At 43.7% G+C, this 19666-nt stretch overlaps 2 protein-coding genes across 10 annotated transcripts in view; one reads left to right on the top strand and one right to left on the bottom strand.

Annotated features, from left to right (window-relative positions):
- Positions 1-5581, bottom strand: part of CDC27 (cell division cycle 27) — a 70020-nt gene extending 64439 nt beyond the window's left edge. For 5 of the 7 annotated variants that reach the window (XR_005785980.1, XM_040460045.1, XM_040460047.1 and 2 more), the window contains exon 1: positions 5470-5581. Coding sequence is in view for 4 of the 7 variants with exons in the window: in XM_040460045.1 (XP_040315979.1) it covers positions 5470-5496 (27 nt within the window). In the remaining 3 variants the exon portion in view is untranslated. The remainder of the gene's footprint in view (positions 1-5469) is intronic. The other 2 variants (XM_040460050.1, XM_040460051.1) reach the window with 1 other exon arrangement.
- MYL4 (myosin light chain 4) overlaps positions 5176-19666 on the top strand; it is a 30522-nt gene continuing 16031 nt past the window's right edge. The window contains exons 1-2 of one of the 3 annotated variants that reach the window (XM_040460055.1): positions 6005-6138; positions 9827-9984. The gene's annotated coding sequence lies outside the window, so the exon portion shown is untranslated. Of the gene's footprint in view, positions 5301-6004; positions 6139-9826; positions 9985-19666 lie in introns of those variants that run through there. The other 2 variants (XM_040460056.1, XM_040460054.1) reach the window with 2 other exon arrangements.

The raw sequence follows: 19666 nt of genomic DNA, 5'->3' as shown, positions 1-19666 counted from the left end.
CCTGTTATACATTAAAATCTTATTTTTAGAACTTTAATTTAGTTTAGGTCTATATCAGTGGTTTTCCATCTGGGTGATTTTTGCCCCTCAAGGGATATTTAGTAATTCTTAGTGGGGGGCATTTTTGATTGCCACAAATGGAGGGGCACCTAGTGGGTGGAGGCCAGGGATGCTGCAGAACACTCTACAATACATAGGACAGGGTCCCCCACAACAAAGAATTAGTTTGCCCCAAACATCAATAGTACCAAGAATGAGAAACTCAGGTGTATGTTACCATGTAACTGGATTATTTTACTAGCCCATATGTCTCCCTAACTCTCATCTTGTCCCTCCTTGCTAACAGCACCAGATTAATCTTCCCAAAGCAGTGCTTTCATTAGAAGTCTTCTGTTCAAGGGGCGCCTGGGTGGCTCAGTCGGTTAAGCGGCTGACTTTGGCTCAGGTCATGATCTCGCGGTCAGTGAGTTCAAGCCCCGTGTCGGGCTCTGTGCTGACAGCTCAGAGCCTGGAGCCTGTTTCCGATTCTGTGTCTCCCTCTCTCTCTCTGCCCCTCCCCTGTTCATGCTCTGTCTCTCTCTGTCTCAAAAATAAATAAACGTTAAAAAAGAAGTCTTCTGTTCAAAAACGTATAATGGCTATTACCAATGCCTTAAACCCCTCAATCTGGAGGTTATGTCCCCTATAATCTGATTCTACCTGGCTAGCAAAACCTTATCTCTTCCTGCTCTCAATTCCCATTCCAACCAAAACTATAATATTTTATGGTTCTTTTGTTCCTAAACACCATTCTCAATTTTAGGCTTTTGCTCGTGCTATTCCAGGCTAAAACCATTTTTTCCCTTCTTTTTTACCAATCCAAACACTCCCCATCTTCTAAAGCTTTAAGTTCTACTCCATCAAGAAACCCCATTTTTCCAGTCTACAAGGATCTGCTTACTGAATTTCTTTATTATTATCTGTGCAATCAAATACATACTGACTTGTAACATTATCCAATTGTTCCTGTTAAACATTCTTAGCTTCCCAACAAGACTAGATCCCTCAAAAGATTAGAGGTTTTTTTCTCCATATTTCTACTGGTTGGCTTCACAAATATCTCCAACTCATTTTGTTCAAAACAGATTGTCAGGGCACCTGGGTGGCTCAATTGGTTAAGTGTCGGACTCTTGACTTCCGCTCAGGTCATGATCTCACAGTTCATGAGATCAAACACCGAGTCAGGTTCCTCACTGATGGCACGAAACCTGCTTGGGATTCTCTCTCCTCTCCCTCTGCTCCTCCCCTGCTCTCTCTCTCGCTCTCAAAATCAATGCTGTTAAAAAAAACAAAAACAGGTTAATTATCCTCCTTCAGATTTGTCCCCCCTCACAGGATTCTTCATTTATTAAATGGCACCACCAAAATGAAATCCAGGCAGCAGTCTTGATCCCCACCCTCTCCCATTCAATCAGTCTCCATGTCTCATTGGTTCTACCTCCAAAACATCTCTTGAATGTATCAATCTCTTTCCTACTCCACTACTACCACTTTGGTCTAGGTTACTTTCATCCTAAGCCTACTTTTTAAGTTTTTATTTATTTTGAGAGAGAGAGAGAGAGAGAGAGAATCCCAAGCAGGCTCTGTGCTATCAGCGCAAAGCCCCACGTAGGGCTCCATCTCACAAACCATGCGATCATGACATGAGGTGAAATCAAGAGTCAGACGCTTAACCGACTGAGCCACCCAGGCGCCCCTAAGATATTTTATTCTTGCCTCCTTCTTCCATTACATTTCACATATAGTAGCCAAGAGATCTAACATCTACATCAAGTCAACCCTCTTCTGAAAATCCTTCAATGACTCCCCACACACTTAGAATGAAAACCAAACTCCTTATAATGGTTTTCCATTAATATGCAACTCCAGTCACATTGGCCTTCTTTCAGTTATTTCAGTGCCAAGTGCTGCTATGTCTTAGGGACTTTGCACATACTGTTTTCTCCTTCTGTTATGCTCTTCAAATTACTGTTTCCTTCTCAACCTTCAGATCCCAGCTTCAATGTTATTTGCTCAAAAAGGACCTTCCTGACACCATTTTTAGAGAAGATTTTAGGATGTCTTTCATACCCTTCTGTGCTTGGTACATAGCAGGTACATAACATTCTTTCCAATTTGATTTTTTCGTTGAGGAGGCTTAACTTTTTGCTATTTTCTAGTACCTCTTTTGGTGGTTCAATTGCAAACCTGACACCTGGGCGTAGGTCAAGTCCCTCATTAGGTCTCTCTCCTCACACCCTATTTATAGTGCCCTTATCAGTTTGTAATTACAAATTTGTGATTATTTGCCTAATGCTTTCTCTATATAAACAGCATAAACACAAAAAGGGCTATATCAGAACACTAGTCCATAAAGAAATGAAATTATTATATATGTTTGCAATGACCTCCTCCTCCACCCACATTCCCCAAAGCTTATTCTCCCAGTTCAGGTACGATGTAGCACTGCCTTCAAGATACTATACTGTATATAAATATAAGGTATTTTCCCATTTGCCAAAAGAAAACTTCATAAATGTGTTTCAGCTGGCTTAAGTATATGTTTTTTGAATGAAGATCAAATAGTCAAATGCCTATTGCTTTATCAATTTAGTTACACATACATATTTCTCAAATGACAAAATTTATTTAGGAATTTCATCTTTTTCTATTCTCATTGAACAGAACAATTTTATGGAAACTGTTCACATCTATCTTTGATATCAACAAAGCCATTTTTTTCATCTAACACAACCTTCCTGAATATACATTTAATTCTAAGTTATTTGAAATATGGTACCCTTTGAATCCATGCTAGATGCTATCCCAGTATATCTTATTCCAAGCCCAAAGTATTCCTTCACTATCTGAATGACCTCTAAAACAATATCATATGTATAGTATCCACTTAGTACACTGCTTATTAAGGCGATTTTTACTAAGCTTGTTTACAACTTCACACTTCCATGAAGTTCTACCCCCAGGAAAAACTGATAAATCCATTAAAATGTCTTTGCTTTTTTTTAAAATCCATTTCATCAGGTGAATTTTATAAATATCCAAATTGACACTGATTGAAATCATTTAGGCTGTGTGTCTTCCCCCAAACAATTAAAAATAAAATAATTGACAGAATTTCTGCCTCATAACAGGAGAGTCTTTTGTAAAGACTCAAATATAAAGTTTTCCTATGAGAGACAATTTGGAGGAGGAGCTAATATTTAGGCTGACGCAACTTATCAGACTGGCTATTCCGCGTCAAAAGTTCAAAGAAAAAAAAAGCAAACAGTTGTTCATCTTTCCTCTCAACTTCTTCCGAAGCCTGGTAATATCATGATGCCCCAAACAACTCCCCAACTTACTCTTTCCTTTACAAGTACATGCAATTACTTATCATAGTTAAAAAAAACAATAGTATCTATCTGTCCTATTTTCTCCTTAGTGATTCTTTCCCATGTTCAGCCCTATCCCTAATCAGTTGATCATCATCATCATCGTAGCTAAAGTTGCTTGTTTCTCCCACTGCCAGACCCCTTACTGAAGGGCTTCTTCTACTATAAATTACAACCAAAATTCTCACCTAGCCCCATCCTAAAACTTCTTACCACAGTCCCCAAATCTAATGGACAAAGGTAGGATGGGGGAAGAAAAATGGGACAAATTTGACTTTTAAGGCTCAAAAAGACCTAAGAGCATTACCACTAAGAGTACTGTAAGGAAAAAGAGGAAACTTGATGGGTACCATCTAGGAATGGGCTACATAGTCTTTTCTTCTCCATGTTTTTATACAAGTTGAGATTGTTATTAAATAGTGGCTATAGGCTAGCATTGAGAGTAGTTTATCAATTGAGAAAATTGGGGGTCCAGAGGAGGCAAATGTATCATTAATGAAGACAAAATTACATACAAAACATGAAACAGAAATTAAACAACTTGAGTGATATACTTTTTCATTTAAGGTACAGATAACTTTTGGGGCACCTGGGTGCCTCTTGCTGTCAGGGTCATCCTCCATGATAGGCGTGGAGGCTACTTAATAACAACAACAACAAAAGATACAGATAACTTCTAATTTAATGTTAGGCCTAAAAAACAAAAAAACAAAAAAACTTAAAAGGGACTCTACCAGTAAGAGGAATTTGTTTGAAAAGAAATAGCTTTGGAAGCATGGATACAATTACAAACAGGTAAACTTCCTAAGACAGAATTCCACATTCTATTGGTTCAAATACTAATAGTTGCTATTATGTAAAAGAAGCAAACTGGGAGATACTTGTATTTCATTCCGGGAAGAAAAATTAAAGGAGATATGGAAGCAGTGATGTATTAAAATATTTATTATTTGGTCACAGGCCTATTAAGGGTAATGTGAAGTAATTTCTAAAATTGATTTGCTTTGTAACTTCAAAAAAAAAAAAAAAAAAAGTCCATAACTCAATGACAGCACTTGATAGAGGTCAACTCTTCTATTCAAGTCAAAGATCCTATGGTGAGCTGAGAGTCTCCCAGACCTGGTCCATCAGTAAGGGACAAAAGATTCAGTTTCTTGAGATGGCAGGGGGAAAATGACTGGCACTGCATCACACTTCAAATCCAATAGGGTTTCTCCCGTGCCAACAGAGCACTGTGCGTCAAAGCATACCTTGGTGTCGTAAGGACAGCGAAATGGATGTAAAAACCCTTATTTGTCTTTCATTTCCTGAACGCACTATCAACATGCACAAAACACTCCTGATCCCCATCACACCGGTCACGGGGAAAAAAAAAAACAACAAAACACCCAGATTTGCCGTTTCCACCCCTTCCCCTCGTATAGGTGCTTGCCCCTCAGCGCTGGGCCTCGGGAGTTCTCTTCCCAGATCATTGTCCAGTGGGAAATTCACTGAGCGAGGAAAGCAACGTGGGCTATAGGACGTCTGTTACCAAAACAGAAATTAGTATTAAAAATACCGATCTTATCGGCCCTCCGCCCTCTCACATAAAACAAAAACAAAACCGAACACCACCACCCCCACCACCCCCACCCCCACCCCGCCAACTTGCCCCACCATTACGAAGATCATACAAGCTCTGATCAAACGTGATTCCCAATCATCCCGGGGCAAGGGAGCACCTGGGGCGAGTTTTCGGCCCCTGGTCTCTCACCCCGGCCGGGGGGGGGCCAGGCCCCTGGACTGACAGGAGGGGCTGGCCCGACCGTGGCCCGGCGGTGGACAGAGGCATTATCGCCGAACCCCGCTCGCACCCGGGGTGGAAGCAAGGCAGGACCAGAGGCAACGCGGGTAAGGTTGCGGGCGAGGCCTCCGAGCCGACGCGGAGACAGGCAGGACCCGGCAGCAGGGGAGGCGGGAGAAGCTGCCGGGCCTAGGCCGCACCAGGCCGCGGAGTGGCCGTACGCGGCTTCCCGGCCGAGGCTTCGAGCCAAGCCTCGGCGAGCGGGGTTATCATTACCTGGACGGGTTCCTGCAGCACCGTCATCCTTGAGGCTCAGGCCCACTTTCTGCAGTGCCTCAGGCCCCCCCCGTAGCGGCTCCGGCCCGGCCAGCCCCGGCTCATTTAAACTCACCAGCGACCGTTACCGGGGGATGGGGGAGGCCGAGCGATTGCCGAGTACCTCCGAGTGGGACACGGAAATACCCGAAGTGGTGAGATCCGCGCGGGAGCCAGACGGAAAAGCCCGAAGGGGACCGGAAATGCCCGAGGCCGATCGGCTGAGGAGGAGACCGTTGCCGGAAATTGTCGAGGATTCCCGGGGACTACCGAGTCCGATCCAGAGCGGAGTTTTCCCCTCTCGGCCACGCCTTCACTCTCGCACGCCACGCCCAATCGGCCACCGCAGGTTGAGCCACGCCCATTCGGCGACCAGCGGGTTGGGCGTGGCTTACCGGAGCGGGCGGGGAGCGTTACGTGACCGGACTACCGCCTCCCCTCGCCACTGAACCTCTCCGGATCATTTGAGGCGCGGTAGTTTGAGGAGAGGGTAAAACACGAGAGTTTGGGGCTGACTTTAATTAATCAAGAAGTATTTGTTGAGTTTAGTTCATTCATCATTCCAGAAGTACCTATTCAGGGCTCAAGGAAAATAGGAAATTTGGAAGGATTGCCAGGCTTCAAAGACTGGTAAGGACATGGGCTGTCCACCTTGAAGAGATTACGGTCTCTTTAAGGGAAAGACAATGTAACAGACTGCTACGTTATGTGGTGCCCATTGTAAGCGACGTAAAAATTCAGAAGAGAGGGAAATAAATTGGGATTAAGATGAGAAAAGTTTCAGGGAAGGAAAAAGGGAGACTTAAACTGGACTCTGAAGGATAAGTGGAATTAGAAGAAGAGTGTCAAGTGAAGGGAAGCAGAAATGAGATCAGTCTGGTAAGAGTTAAGGCATTAACTGGAAATAGTTACATAGATGACCAGACCATGGAAATTGTTATTCCTGATAGGAGAGGCATTAGGCGTATTGGGAAATCTAGAGGCTGGATTTTGAATGTCATCTCTGGCACCAACTAGTTTTAGGTCCTTAGGCAAGTCACATTTCTGATTTGTATTTCCTTAGTCTGAAAATAATGATTAAAAGAATTAAATGGATTGATGTATGTGGTTGTGTCTGATGCACACAGTAGGCTCTCTCAAGTTTCCTTCCTGCTCCCTCTCCCCCCAAAACGTGTGAACCAGGGAACTATTAACATTTTGCCCCCAAAACGTGTGAACCAGGGAACTATTAACATTTTGTTTTTTGATAGATGATGAAAGCAGTTTTTGAAAGTTGATTGTCTAATCAGGACCTCTCTATGATAGATGTGGAACTCATGGTATAGTCTATGATGTGGGAATTTCCCTTTCTGGTTCTCAGAAACCAGATGAAACAGGTTAGAATGGATTCCTTCCTTCCTTCGGGTGATGTTGAAGGGAGGGTTTTTTTGTTTTTCAATACTAGTTAACAGAGCTATATCTGTCACCACCAACCATCTCTAGTAACTGCTTATTTGTAGCACCATAAAGGGTAAGTGCCAAGGAGATCTTCTGCCCTGTGCCCTGTTTTTGGTTTTTTGTTTGTTTGTTTGTTTGTTTGTTTTTAGCAGGATTATGAGTCGTCTACACTGTCCAACTGCGTAGTCACTAGCTATTTAAAGCTTAGTTAAAATCAAGTGAATTAAAAATGAAAATTTTCAGACACCCTAGTCACATTCCAAGAATTCAATAGACATACGTGGCTAGTGGCTCCCATACTGGGTAGCACAGATATAGAATATTACTGTCAGTGGCTTGACTGGGGCTGGAGATCCAAAATGGCCTCACTCACGTTTGGGGCCTTGGTGCTTGCTGTTGTCTGTGCCCCTCAGTTCTCCACATCTCCGCATGACTTGTGTCTCAGCGTTGGCCTCTCATCAGTCGGTAGGCTAGCCCCATTCTTGACTTTGTGGCTGGCAACCAAGAAGGTAAAAACTGAAGCCAGGAGGCCCCTTAAGGTCTAGGTCTGTAAATCAAACCCCATCACTTCTCATTGATTAAAGCAAGATAAAAGGCTCGCTTGGATTCTAGGGGAGGAGAATTGATTAAAGCAAGATACAGGGCTCGCCTGGATTCAAGGGAAGGAGAAATAGACTCTAGATGGGAGAAGTTGGCAACATGACACTACAAAAGGCTTGTGCCACCAGAGGGATTGATTGCCGGACCATCTTTGGAAACAGTCTACCAGATGTGAGATGAGAGAATCTGTAATGGTGATGGAAAGGAGATGGGCGAGAGATATCACTCTTAAAATGTGATGCTTTTAGCTGGTCATAACACTCCACCTTTATTCTGATTAATGCAGAGAGCGCTAAGACTATTGCTTTTATTATCGGGATGACTTCTAGTAAAGTAGACTAAAGTTGTTATTTGCATTTTTAATTGGCACATGACATTATTTGCCCATGCTAAGCTTGTGGTCGTTTTACACACACAGCTCTTCTACATACAACATGCAGCCAGTAGATCTTTGTGCAATAGATTCTTGTAAACTTGAACGTAGGAACTTGCAACACAGGATACATAATGATGATATTTGGTGTGTGAAAATGTGTATCTAGAGTCAGAAGAGTCTCTGATGCTTGGTGTTCTGGCTCTTAAACTTACAATTTGCTTCTAAAATCCCCTGGGATTTTTTTTTTTCCTCCCTAAAAAAAGGCATCTCTTTTCTAACTGTTCTTCACTGGGCTAATACATCTGTTGTGGTTTTCTGCTCATCCACAGCAAGGCCACATTGTTTGAAGTTGTGCTTTGATGGGATCTTTTAAAGCATTTTTACTTCCTTCTGTGTTCCTGATTGACCTACTTTAACTTGCCATCCAGCAACCACTTAGGCATCCTGCTGTCATCCATTATCCACATAATGTTTAGCTGGTGAACGGAGCTGGGTTACAGTAAGCATTATTCCAAACATGGTAAATTATCTCTTCTCCTTAGCCTGCCTCTTTGTCTGTTTCATGTTCACTCAGATTCAGAGGCCGGCTTTTAGGGAACCGTTCAAGAAGCTAGACTTGGTTTTCTTGCCAAGATGCAGGTCCCACTAAATACATAGCCCCCAACAAGATTGCTCTTCTGAATTCCTTCAGTGACCCTTGTCTGTACCTCCTGTTGTCCCTGTTCATGCTGCTGTCGTATCATCTTATATTACCTGACCTTGAGGCCTCTACTCCTGTGTTGGCTCCTCCCTCTTGGTCAAATCATCCCTTTCCTTTGGCATCTCTGATCACACAGTCTCCTGGTTTTCCTCCTACTGCTCTGTTTTTATTAGTTTCCTTTGTAGCCCCTCTAATGTTAGAATGGTTCAGGGGCCTGTTCTAGGCCTTCTTCTCACCCCTATGCTTTTTTCCTTTCCAAACCCATCCGTTCTCTTGGCCTCCGCTCTCATAAAATTGTTCCAAAATCCGTACCTCTAGTCAGACTGCTTCTTAGAACTCCAGACCTGAGTGCCTACCTGTCAGCTGGACATCTCACAGGTTCTTGTTGAGAATAGAATTCCTTGTTCCTCATACTTGAAGTACTTCCCATCTCAGTTTAAGGTATCACCATCCTCTCCATTACCCAAACCTGAAACCATGCTCTCTCTTTGACCCTACCATCTAGTCACAAAAGCCCTACTAATTTTACCCTGAATATACCTTCTCATCTCTTCCTGTCTCCAGCCTTACCTACCCTCAAAAACAAGTCTGATCATGTGAGGACTCCCTCCTAATCCTCCCCTCCCAACTCAGGATTTCCCATTACTCTCAGGAGATCACTCAAACCTGTTAACTTCTCTTCTAAGGTCCTCCACGGTCTAGTCTCTGCCACTTTTTTCAGCCTTGCCTCACTTCCCTGTTATACTCTATATTCCCCAAAGGGGACCGGAATATGTCACTTTGGCATAAGGATTATTTTGACCTGAAAAAAACTAGGAAGCAACAAACACAGAAAGTACTCTTTGCTTTCCCCCATTTGCCTAAAATCAGGACATCAATTTCCCTTTGTGAAGTTGTTTCCTCTTCCCCCCTCTCCTGTACCAGGAGGAGGAAAACAACCATTATCACTAGAGACAAGGAGCTGGCACTGATTCTGCACAAACAAACTTTACTGAAATAACCCTTATCTTCCATTAGTTCCCCCATATATTTACCTTTACACAGCTTACCACCCCGCAAGCCCAAACTTTTCTCCTTTGTTTTGTCACTTCTCCACAAATTTATTGCTGTTTGCTAAGATGTTATGCAAGCCTCAAGTTCTGTTCTAACCACCTCTTGTTTTTAAACTCTTATTTTTAAAATTCTGTTAATCTGTCTTTTGTCAGTTTAATTTACAGGGTCCATGATACAAACCTAAGAGGGTAGAGGGACGGTCACATGAAGCACATAGCAAGAAAGTAGCCATCTACAAGCCTGGAAGAGAGCTCTCATCAGAAACCAAATTTGCTAGCACCTTGATCATGGACTTCTAGCCTCCAGAACTGTGAGAAAATACATTTCAGTTGCTTACTCCACCCAGTCTGTGGTATTTGGTTATAGCATCCTGAGCAGACTAATATGATCAAGATTATTTATGTCATATCTCCCGAAGAGAAGGCTAAGCCTTACATGTCTCTTTATTGTTTTAGGAAAAGAATTACATATTTAGTAGATGCTTAAAAAATATTGACTGATTAAAGTGGAACCCTTTACACATATTACTTCTTCTTCCTAAATCACTTTGCCCTTATTCTTTTTTTTAACAAGGAGAAGCTATTTAGTTAGTTATAATTTGTTTTAAGTTTATTTATTTTGAGAGAGAGAGAGAGGGAGAGAGAGAGTACGTGAGCAGGGGAGGGGCAGAGAGAGAGGGAGAGAATCCCAAGCAGGCTCTGCAGTGCCAGCGAGGAGCCCGATGCAGAGCTTGATCTCGAGAACTGTGAAATCCTGATCTAAGTCAAAATCAAAAGTCAAACGCTTAACCGACTACGCCACCCAGACACCCTTGCCCTTACTTTTTAGCTAAATTCAACTTATCCTTCAGTCCTCAGGCCTTGATATTACATCCTTAGAATATTCCCTGTCCTACCTAACCAAAATTATTAACTCTACCCTACAATTCTCTCTCACAACATCTTTATTCCTTTCCTTCATAGTATATATGGCAATTTTAATTATGTTTGTTTAATATAAATTCCTTGAAGGTAGGGACTTTGCCTCACCCTGCTGTCCTCATTATCTAGTATAGTGCTCTGCACAAATATAAAGTTATTAAAATATTATAAGTATATCTGATGATTAAATGACATCACTACTCAGTGTTATCCCTTATTGGTCATAACTTGATGCTCTTTTGAGTGTCCCTTTCTGGACCCAGAGAACAGGCTGGTTTTGCACATAGGTCCGTAAGGGATTTCACGTCAAAGCAGTCTGAAGTGTTGAGGCTAATCAGATGCATCCTGGTTGAGGTGAGCTCTGGGACGGTCTACATGGCTGATGGCAAGGAGGGCTAGACAGACTTCAAAAGCACAGGGAAGAAGATAAATGGTAAGCAAATTAGCTTGCCTGCAGTGGAGGCAGTTTAAGCTTGGTTGAAGTGGTGGTGTGTGGGACAGTTGATAAGCTCTGGGTTCCAAACTGATGACTTTAGGTTGATAAAATAGACCTACGGAGCTGCTGGTGGTGATTGAGCTGGGCAGTGACTTCACGGGAATGGAATTTGAGAAAGATTATGCTAACAGCTGAGGATTATGTGAATTGGAGGAGAAAGACAGTAGGGGCCAGGAGTGCAGCAAAGAGGCTGCTAGGGAGATAAGGCAATTCTAAATTTCCATTATTCTTGGATGGTTGTGACATGGGATCAGCGAGCCCAGCGGTTGAAAAAGAATTCTTGAGACATTTTATGGTGCAAAAAGGTGTTTTTATTGTAGCACGGGAACAGGACCCATGGGCAGAAAAGGCTGCATTGTGATTGTGAAGAGTGACTGATTATATAGGGTTTTCTATCCTATGGAGGTGAAGGTGATGCTAGGTCTCCAGGAAATGGAGTCTATAGGTTCCTGGAGGTCTATCACTGAGATTGTGTTTTTCTTGTAAATCATTAAGACAGTTACAAACTATAATGGAGTTTCATGTCCTACATGACTGTGATCTTTCTTTTTTTTTTTTTTTTTCAACGTTTATTCATTTTTGGGACAGAGAGAGACAGAGCATGAACGGGGGAGGGGCAGAGAGAGAGGGAGACACAGAATCGGAAACAGGCTCCAGGCTCTGACCCATCAGCCCAGAGCCTGACGCGGGGCTCGAACTCACGGACTGCGAGATCGTGACCTGGCTGAAGTCGGACGCTTAACCGACTGCGCCACCCAGGTGCCCCATGACTGTGATCTTTATCAGTTAACCATTTGTTTTTCCCGTCTTTGTTCTTAGGTAGTTACTAGTGCCAATATATATATATTCCACCTTAAGGCAGTGGGGAGGTTGCCCCTAAAGGGGGGGATTGCAGGATGTCAGATTGTGTTTTGCCCTCAGCTTGCCTTTTTCTCTCTCATAATTGAATCTGAAAAAGATGGAAAATGAAAATAGTTACAAGTTACTCATTTACAGCGGGAAATATTCTTATCCAATTCCTTTTTTTTAAGGGCATTCAGATTCCAACCAGAGGCTGCTTATTGAGTACAGACAGATCAGAAGAATGAATTCAATGATCTTACCGGCTATTATCTCCTTTTCCTCAGAAGGCACTTATATGCCTGATTGCTAGATAAAAAATATTTCTATTATCTGGAGAGGATGTTCACCAAATAATAGGTTCTTTGTTTCTCCCCTTTTTAAATGTATATATTTTTACATTTATTTATTTTTGAGAGACAGAGCACAAGTGGGGGAAGGGTAGAGAGAGAGGGAGACACAGAAACAGAAGCAGGCTCCAGACCGTGAGCTGTCAGCACAGAACCCATTTGCGGGGCACGAACTCACAAACCGTGAGATCATGACCTGAGCTGAAGTCGGACGCCCAACCGACTGAGCCACCTAGGTGCCCCCTCACCTTTAAAAGATTTTTTTTAATGTTTATTTTTGACAGACAGAACGTGAGTGGGGGAGGAGCAGAGAGAGAGGGAGAATCCGAAGCAGGCTCCATCCAGGCTCTGAGCCATCAGCACAGAGCCCAACGTGGGGCTCGAACTCATGAGCCGTGAGATCATGACCTGAGCCAAGTCAGACGCTTAACCAACTGAGCCACCCAGGTGCCCCTGCCCCCTCCCCTTTATAGCTTCTAGGCAAAATTTAATTTTTCTCTAAATAATTGCATAGCAATGAATTAAATGCAGACTTGATTCTGTTCCAGTCTGGAGTCTCTTCTATAGTTGTCACAAATAGAACCTGTTGTTTGCTTGTTTTATGTATCACAAATAAATGATTTAGGACATAGGTGATGAGCTCGGTTTAAAATATACTGAGTTTGAAATGCTCAGGTGAGAAATGCCCAAATTTTAATTGAATATGTGAAGCTTGAACAATTTAAGAAAGAAATTGAGGCTGGAGATAAGAGATTTTCCCGGTTGAACTAAATGCATTCTATTTTGGTTATATAACACCTTCTAAAACCTCTGTGTGAGTATTTGTCATTACATTAAAACTATTTATATATCTGCATCTTCCACACCAGACAGGAAGCTCCTTGGGGGCAGGGATGGCCTCTTACTCATTTTAGTAAAAGTAGGTGCATACTGTAGGTGTTTAATAGGTGTTAGCTGAATGAGTGAATGAATGAATGAATGAGAGTAAACTGGATAAAGGAGATACAGGAGAGGAGGGTCAATGACAGAACTTTGGTGTGATAAGTACAGCAGAGAAGGCCCAGAGACAAGACCACTAGATCTCGCCACAGAGAAGTCAGGGAGGAAGTCAGAATTTAAGAAGTAAAAGAAGAAGTTGGTAGAAAGGAAAACCAAGAAAAGAGAATCATTTTTAGCACTAAGAACATCTCCCCAAATGCTGAGACAAACTGCTTGCTAAGGGGTAGAGCCTCTTTTTCCTTGCTAGGAGCCATCCACACTGTGGGTGACAGGGCCAGCTGTCATTGATGCTTTCTTGCTCCCTTCCCCGCTTGGGGGCCAGGGCTCTCCATGGAGGAATCCTTATCAGCTCTACCAGCTTCCACTGTTGCCTTACAGTAGTGTCCTGGGTTCTAGTCTCGGGTCTGCCATGACCTTGGTCTAGTCACCCCTTCTATCTGCGCCTCTAAAGTCCCTTGCAGCTGACAGGATGTCTGGGGCGGCGGGGGGGGGGGGGGGGGGGGGGGAGTGTGTAGTTTGGATGACTGGTGAGGGTTCTGACTTGCTCCCTGTTGCTTTCAACTATAAATCACTTTGCCAGACACCAGCTGTCCTGCCCTCTGCTTTAGATTCTCAGGCGGACTCCAACCCACCTGTTGTTGGAGCCCCTCCCAATGTCCTCCTCCAACAGCTGAGCTCACAGATACAGCACTAGGCAGCACTGCCTTGATCACAGCACAGAAACTAGCTTCAACCATTTAGATGGACTCTCGAGTGATTAGGCCAAATGTGTAGCATTCTCCACCTGCACTAAACAGCCAAGGAAATGAAGTTGGACGGGATGATTTAAAGCGCTCTGAGGACTAGTCCTATCATGGTCTTTGAAAAATTGCTTTTAGACCCTTTCATTCTTTTTCTGCCTTTACCTTTGGTGCTCTGGGTTTTAAAGGTCACGGAGACTTCAGGTTTTCATTGCTTTTTTCCTTCTTCCGTGGTCACAAGGAATCTTAGATACAGGGGATTGGGTTAATCATTCTCCTTAATTTATAGCCTTCTTTCATCAGTGGTCCATGCAAGGCCTCTCTTGTTTAATTTTTTATTTGCGCCCTTTTATCTCACCGTTCTATCCCATCCAAACAACACTCACCATAAGCAACCGTCAAATATTTTTATTTTAATTTTGTAATGTTTATTTATTTTGAGAGAGAGACAGAGAGAGAGAGAAAGGGAGGGAGAGAGTGTGGGAGAGACACAGAGAGATGGAGAGAGAGAATCCAAAGCAGGCTCCATACTCAGCGGGGAGCCCAACACGGGGCTGAATCTCATGAACGTGAGATCATGACCTGAGCCGAGATCAAGAGTTGGACGCTTAACTGACTGAGCCACCCAGGCGCCCCAACCCTCAGAGATTTTTAACGTGTATTTTTTTGTTTGTCTGTGTTCTTGAATAACACGTAATGCTTCTAGTATCCATGTACTTAATAAAATTTAATAATATATCTTATTCCACCCAGTAGAGCCAAATGTTATTTCAACATGTAAATGATATAAAAATTATTGATAAACTGTATTAAATTATTATTATTTTTTTGCTACTAAGTCTTCAAAACCCAGTGTGTGTTTTTTCTTATAGCACATCTCAGTGTAGATGTTAAATTTTCGTCAGAAATACTCGATCTGGGGGCGCCTCGGTGGCACAGTCGGTTAAGCGTCCGACTTCAGCCAGGTCACGATCTCACAGTCCGTGGGTTCGAGCCCCGTGTCGGGCTCTGGGCTGATGGCTCGGAGCCTGGAGCCTGTTTCCGATTCTGTGTCTCCCTCTCTCTCTGCTCCTCCCCCGTTCATGCTCTGTCTCTCTCTGTCCCAAAAATAAATAAACGTTGAAAAAAAAAATTAAAAAAAAAAAAAAGAAATACTCGATCAGTATTTAGATTTTGTAATCTCACAGTTGAAAAAGTAGATTCACATACTAAGTTGTTTCGAGTGTACTTTAAAATTTTCCAGGGGCGCCTGGGTGGCGCAGTCGGTTAAGCGTCCGACTTCAGCCAGGTCACGATCTCGCGATCCGTGAGTTCGAGCCCCGCGTCGGGCTCTGGGCTGATGGCTCAGAGCCTGGAGCCTGTTTCCGATTCTGTGTTTCCCTCTCTCTCTGCCCCTCCCCCGTTCATGCTCTGTCTCTCTCTGTCCCAAAAATAAATAAACGTTGAAAAAAAAATTTTTTTTTAATTTTCCAATACCTGAATCAAGTACAAAAAAAATCACTTTCCTCTAATATTTGCCTCTAAATGGACAAAATTGCTTCATCTATTTTAAAAGAATTGATTTGACTTTGAAGCAAAAGCAAATCAGTATCAAAAGTATGTCCAAGTTAAGTAATTTCACTAACTCTGTGTCAACTCAGTATTATCAACATGAAATTCAAGGAGATATTGCATAAATTGAAAAGGAACTCTAAATTTATTAATATCAACGAAACATTTAAACTTTTCTTGCCATTTTTGCAGCCCGTTTACATAATGCTGTTGATTAAAATCTGCATATTTATGTTAGAGAAATGTGTATTAATTTGCATTGTGAGTGGCTTCAATTGTAGCAGAAATTCTTATACCTGTCTAGCTAGCTGAGTTGCAAATAAGTGTTTTCTTTCCTTGGAGCTTGAGTTGTGGCACATTCATATGCAGTGTGCCATCAGTGAGATTATATGCAGGTATTTTAAATTTATAGAAATGTTATTGTGGTTTACATCTTATTCAGCTTCTTACTCATCACTGTGTTTCTTCTGGGTATACATCTAATCTCTTGCTTCTAACTGACATGTGGCATGGTCTCAGTGATGGAGACCCACATTGCTTCCACTTCCTGCCACCGTAAATCATGCTTCAGGGAACCTCTTTATTCATGTCTCTCCTGAACTCGGGTGAGATTTCTGTCAGATGTCTACTCAGCTTGATTGCCCTTCTAAACCACAAAGCCCTTCTACCTCTATCCCCTGTATTTCCTAAATTTTCTGTTCCTTTGCCTTTTTAAAAAATGTTTATTTTTGAGAGAGAGAAAGAGAGAGAGAGAATGAGTGGGGAAGGAGCAGAGAGAAAGGGAGACATAGAACTGGAAGCAGGCTCTAGGCTCCGAGCTGTCAGCACAGAGCCCGACACAGGGCTAGAACCTATGAATCATGAGGTCATTTCCTGAGCCAAAGTCAGACATTTAACTGACTGAGCCACTCAGGTGCCCTAAGAGAGACACTTTTTAAATTGTAATTCATCTGTCCTGAGATTTTAGGGGATGAGGGAGAAAACAACTGTCCAAAGTTCAGTTGCCCCCTCGCTGTTTTTTTTATCAGTTCTTTACAAGCACAGTACATCTTCAGTGCCCTGATGTACCCTAACCAGCACCTGGATCATAGAGTTGAGTCACACAGGTGATGGGGCATCATTGCATGTTCGAAGGCAATAGTGGAGGGAAAGACAGATCAGGACCCCAGAGCTCTTTTTTTGTTTTTGTTGTTCCACAGCCATGCCTGGCCACATCTCTCTGCCACACACACACACACACACACACACACACACACACACACACACACCAGTTCAAATAGGGCTCCCCTTCATCCAAGCGGCTTCTCACAGTTCTCTTCATTTCTTGTTGGTGTTTTTCTCTGTATAATTCTTCTGCTGTTTACCTTGGAAGAGGGAGCAGCAACCACACTATTTCAGTCAGGAGGCAAACTCAAGGATTTTGAGCACTTGCTCTGGGTTAGACACTGTTCTAAGGATGTCACCCACATTAACTCATTTAACTCTCTGAGGTTATATTGGCTGCCCCATTTTATAGATGGGAAACTGAGACATAAAGAAGTTAATTAGCTGGCTTAACTAACTGAGTCAGGACTCTCACCCAGGCAGTCTGGCACCTGAGTGGTCTCTCTTACCCTCTGCCGATTTACCCATTGCCCTGTATGGGGACAGGTTAGTGTTGGCCAGGGCATTGCCCCATGATGTCTAGTTTATGAGTCACTGGCCAGAAGAGAGGAGGGAGGGGTGACTAGGACAAGGCATTAAGAGCCAGGCCTACTGTCAGCAGCATTTGATCCCAGGCAGGAGACTCTGATGGATCTCTTTCAGGACAGGACACAGGCCCTGCGTGGTTAGAGGGGAAGGGAGAAGTGTGAGTGAGTGTGCGTAAGCCCAGCCTAAAGGAGGCCTGATGTCAGTTCTCTGTGCATCTGTCTCTGAATTTGACATGGGGCATAAATGGGTTGGTGTGAAATTCTGTCCTGCGTTTTCCATCTACTGAGTTTGAAGTCCTTCCAGTGGGAGCATCTGAGTGTGCTGGCACAGCTCTGGCTCAGGAACCATTCGAAGCCTCCCAGAGGCACTGGTTAGGCTGCCAGGACCTGCTGCCATGCTCGCCTCTTCACACCCTGCCTCTTCTTTCCTTCTCTCTTTCCTTTGCTCTAATTGGTCCACATGTATTGGGCGGGGAGGGTGGGGGTGGTGGTGGTGGGCACTGTCATAGACCCTGTGCAGGATACTCTGGATGGACAGGAAGGTAAAAGTCAGTGACCGTGAAGCAGAATGGGGACCATAAAAGTGAACCCTCTGACTCCTGTAATGGGCCCTTGTGAACCGTGGGCATCATGAGCTATGGTAATAGCAAGGCCAGCCTCTGGTGTCTTGATTCTTGATGCACGGCTCTTTCTGGAAAACCACACTCTCTTCTCGCTGCTGCTGAAGTGCCAGATACTTTTTTAGCTGGTGTTGCTCAAAGAGAATCAGAAACTGGTTTGAGGAGTGTCTCCTCTCCTGCTGGAGTGCTTGTGGCCTAAGGTTTCAGGCAGGCTGGCACCTCGTCTGAGTGTGGCTGACAGGCAGGCCTCCTGGCCCCAGGGACTTGCTACATGCTTTCTGAGCCACAAAATATGTCACTGTGGGTACCCAGCTGCCATCCTTCTCCCTCCCCCATTCCCTTCCACTCCTTCCTCTTTCCTAAACCTACACTTTATAATCCCAGTAGCCTCTGCCCCCTTACCTGTGCCTCCCCCTGTGGTCCCCTCTTCTGGAATTCCTTCTGGAAAGTCTGAGAAACCTGAACACTCGTCTAGCTTCATCTGCCTGGGAAAGCGAAATGAAATTAACAGCCAGGAGTGCTTCCAGTGTGCGAGGGATGGTTTGTGGTGCCTTGCATACGATATTTCATACAGATCTCACAACAGCTTGAGAAGGAAATGTTTATTGTTGAAGGTCCTTAGGGTGCTGAGCCCAAGATTAGGAAATGCAAAACGGGGATTCAGCCCTATGCTTGTCTGCCTCTAAAGCCCTCCCCCGCCACCACACCCTTTCCATGTCTGGGTGTTCAGTGAGCCCCCTTCGGTTTTCCCAGTTTTCTAACCTCATAGTTCTGTTCCCAAGCAGGTTGGATATTTTACTCCTCCTTAGAATTAAAAAAAAAAAAAAAAAAAAAAGGAAAAGAAAAAAGAAAGGGCGCCTGGGTGGCTCAGTCAGTTGAGTGTCCAACTTCGGCTCAGGTCATTATCTCATGGTTTGTGGGTTTGAGCCCTGCGGCAGGCTCTGTGCTGAACGCTTGCTCAGAGCCTGGGGCCTGCTTTGGATTCTGTGTCTCCTTCTCTCTCTGCACCTCTCCCCTCATGTTCTGTCTCACTCTGTCTCTCAAAAATAAATAAATGTAAAAAAATTTTTTTAAAGAAAAGAAAAACAAAAAGATAAATGAAATTAAAGGAAATGCTAAACTCTCTCACTTTTTAAAAAAGTTTATTTTATTTATTTTGAGAGAGAGAGACAGATAGCAGAGAGAGGAAGAGAGAGAATCTCAAGCAGGCTCTGCACTGTCAGCACAGAGCCCGATGTGGGGCTCGAACCCACGAACAGTGAGATCATGACCTGAGCTGAAATCGAGAGTCTGATGCTTAGCCGACTGAGCCACCCAGGCGCCCCCCAACTCTTTCTTTTGAGGATCAAACTTCTTACTAGAATGGGTAGAATAACCTATTTCTTAACTGGAAGGGGACGTATGAGATCATCCCATTCAGTGGTTATTTTTAGACTCTTAAACCATAGAATACTTTCTTAGAAAATGATCCTGGGGCCCTGGTACATAAAACACACAGGAGTGCTGCTGGCTGAAATGGCAGGGGGAGCTCCGAACCTGGCCTCTCTGCGTCCTTTACAGCCGGAAGCAAGTTAAGGAAGCCTTGGGTGTCTGTTGAAAACTGTTTGAAAGCTCCTGATTATGTCTCATTTTAGAGATAAGCAAGCTGAGGCCCAGAGAGGGGGAGTGGCTGGCAAGGTCAGGGCTAGTGTCTGGGTCTTCCAGCTTCTGGCTTGCAGCCTTCCACCAAACCCCAGGCCCTGTGTCTTCACAAACCCTGCAGCACACCTGGTCCAGGAAGGGGCT

Source organism: Herpailurus yagouaroundi, unplaced genomic scaffold (genome assembly GCF_014898765.1).
Source record: "Herpailurus yagouaroundi ecotype Mexico unplaced genomic scaffold, PumYag 247, whole genome shotgun sequence".
Taxonomy (NCBI): Eukaryota; Metazoa; Chordata; class Mammalia; order Carnivora; family Felidae; genus Herpailurus; species Herpailurus yagouaroundi.
This window is presented reverse-complemented; position numbering and strand designations above follow the sequence as displayed.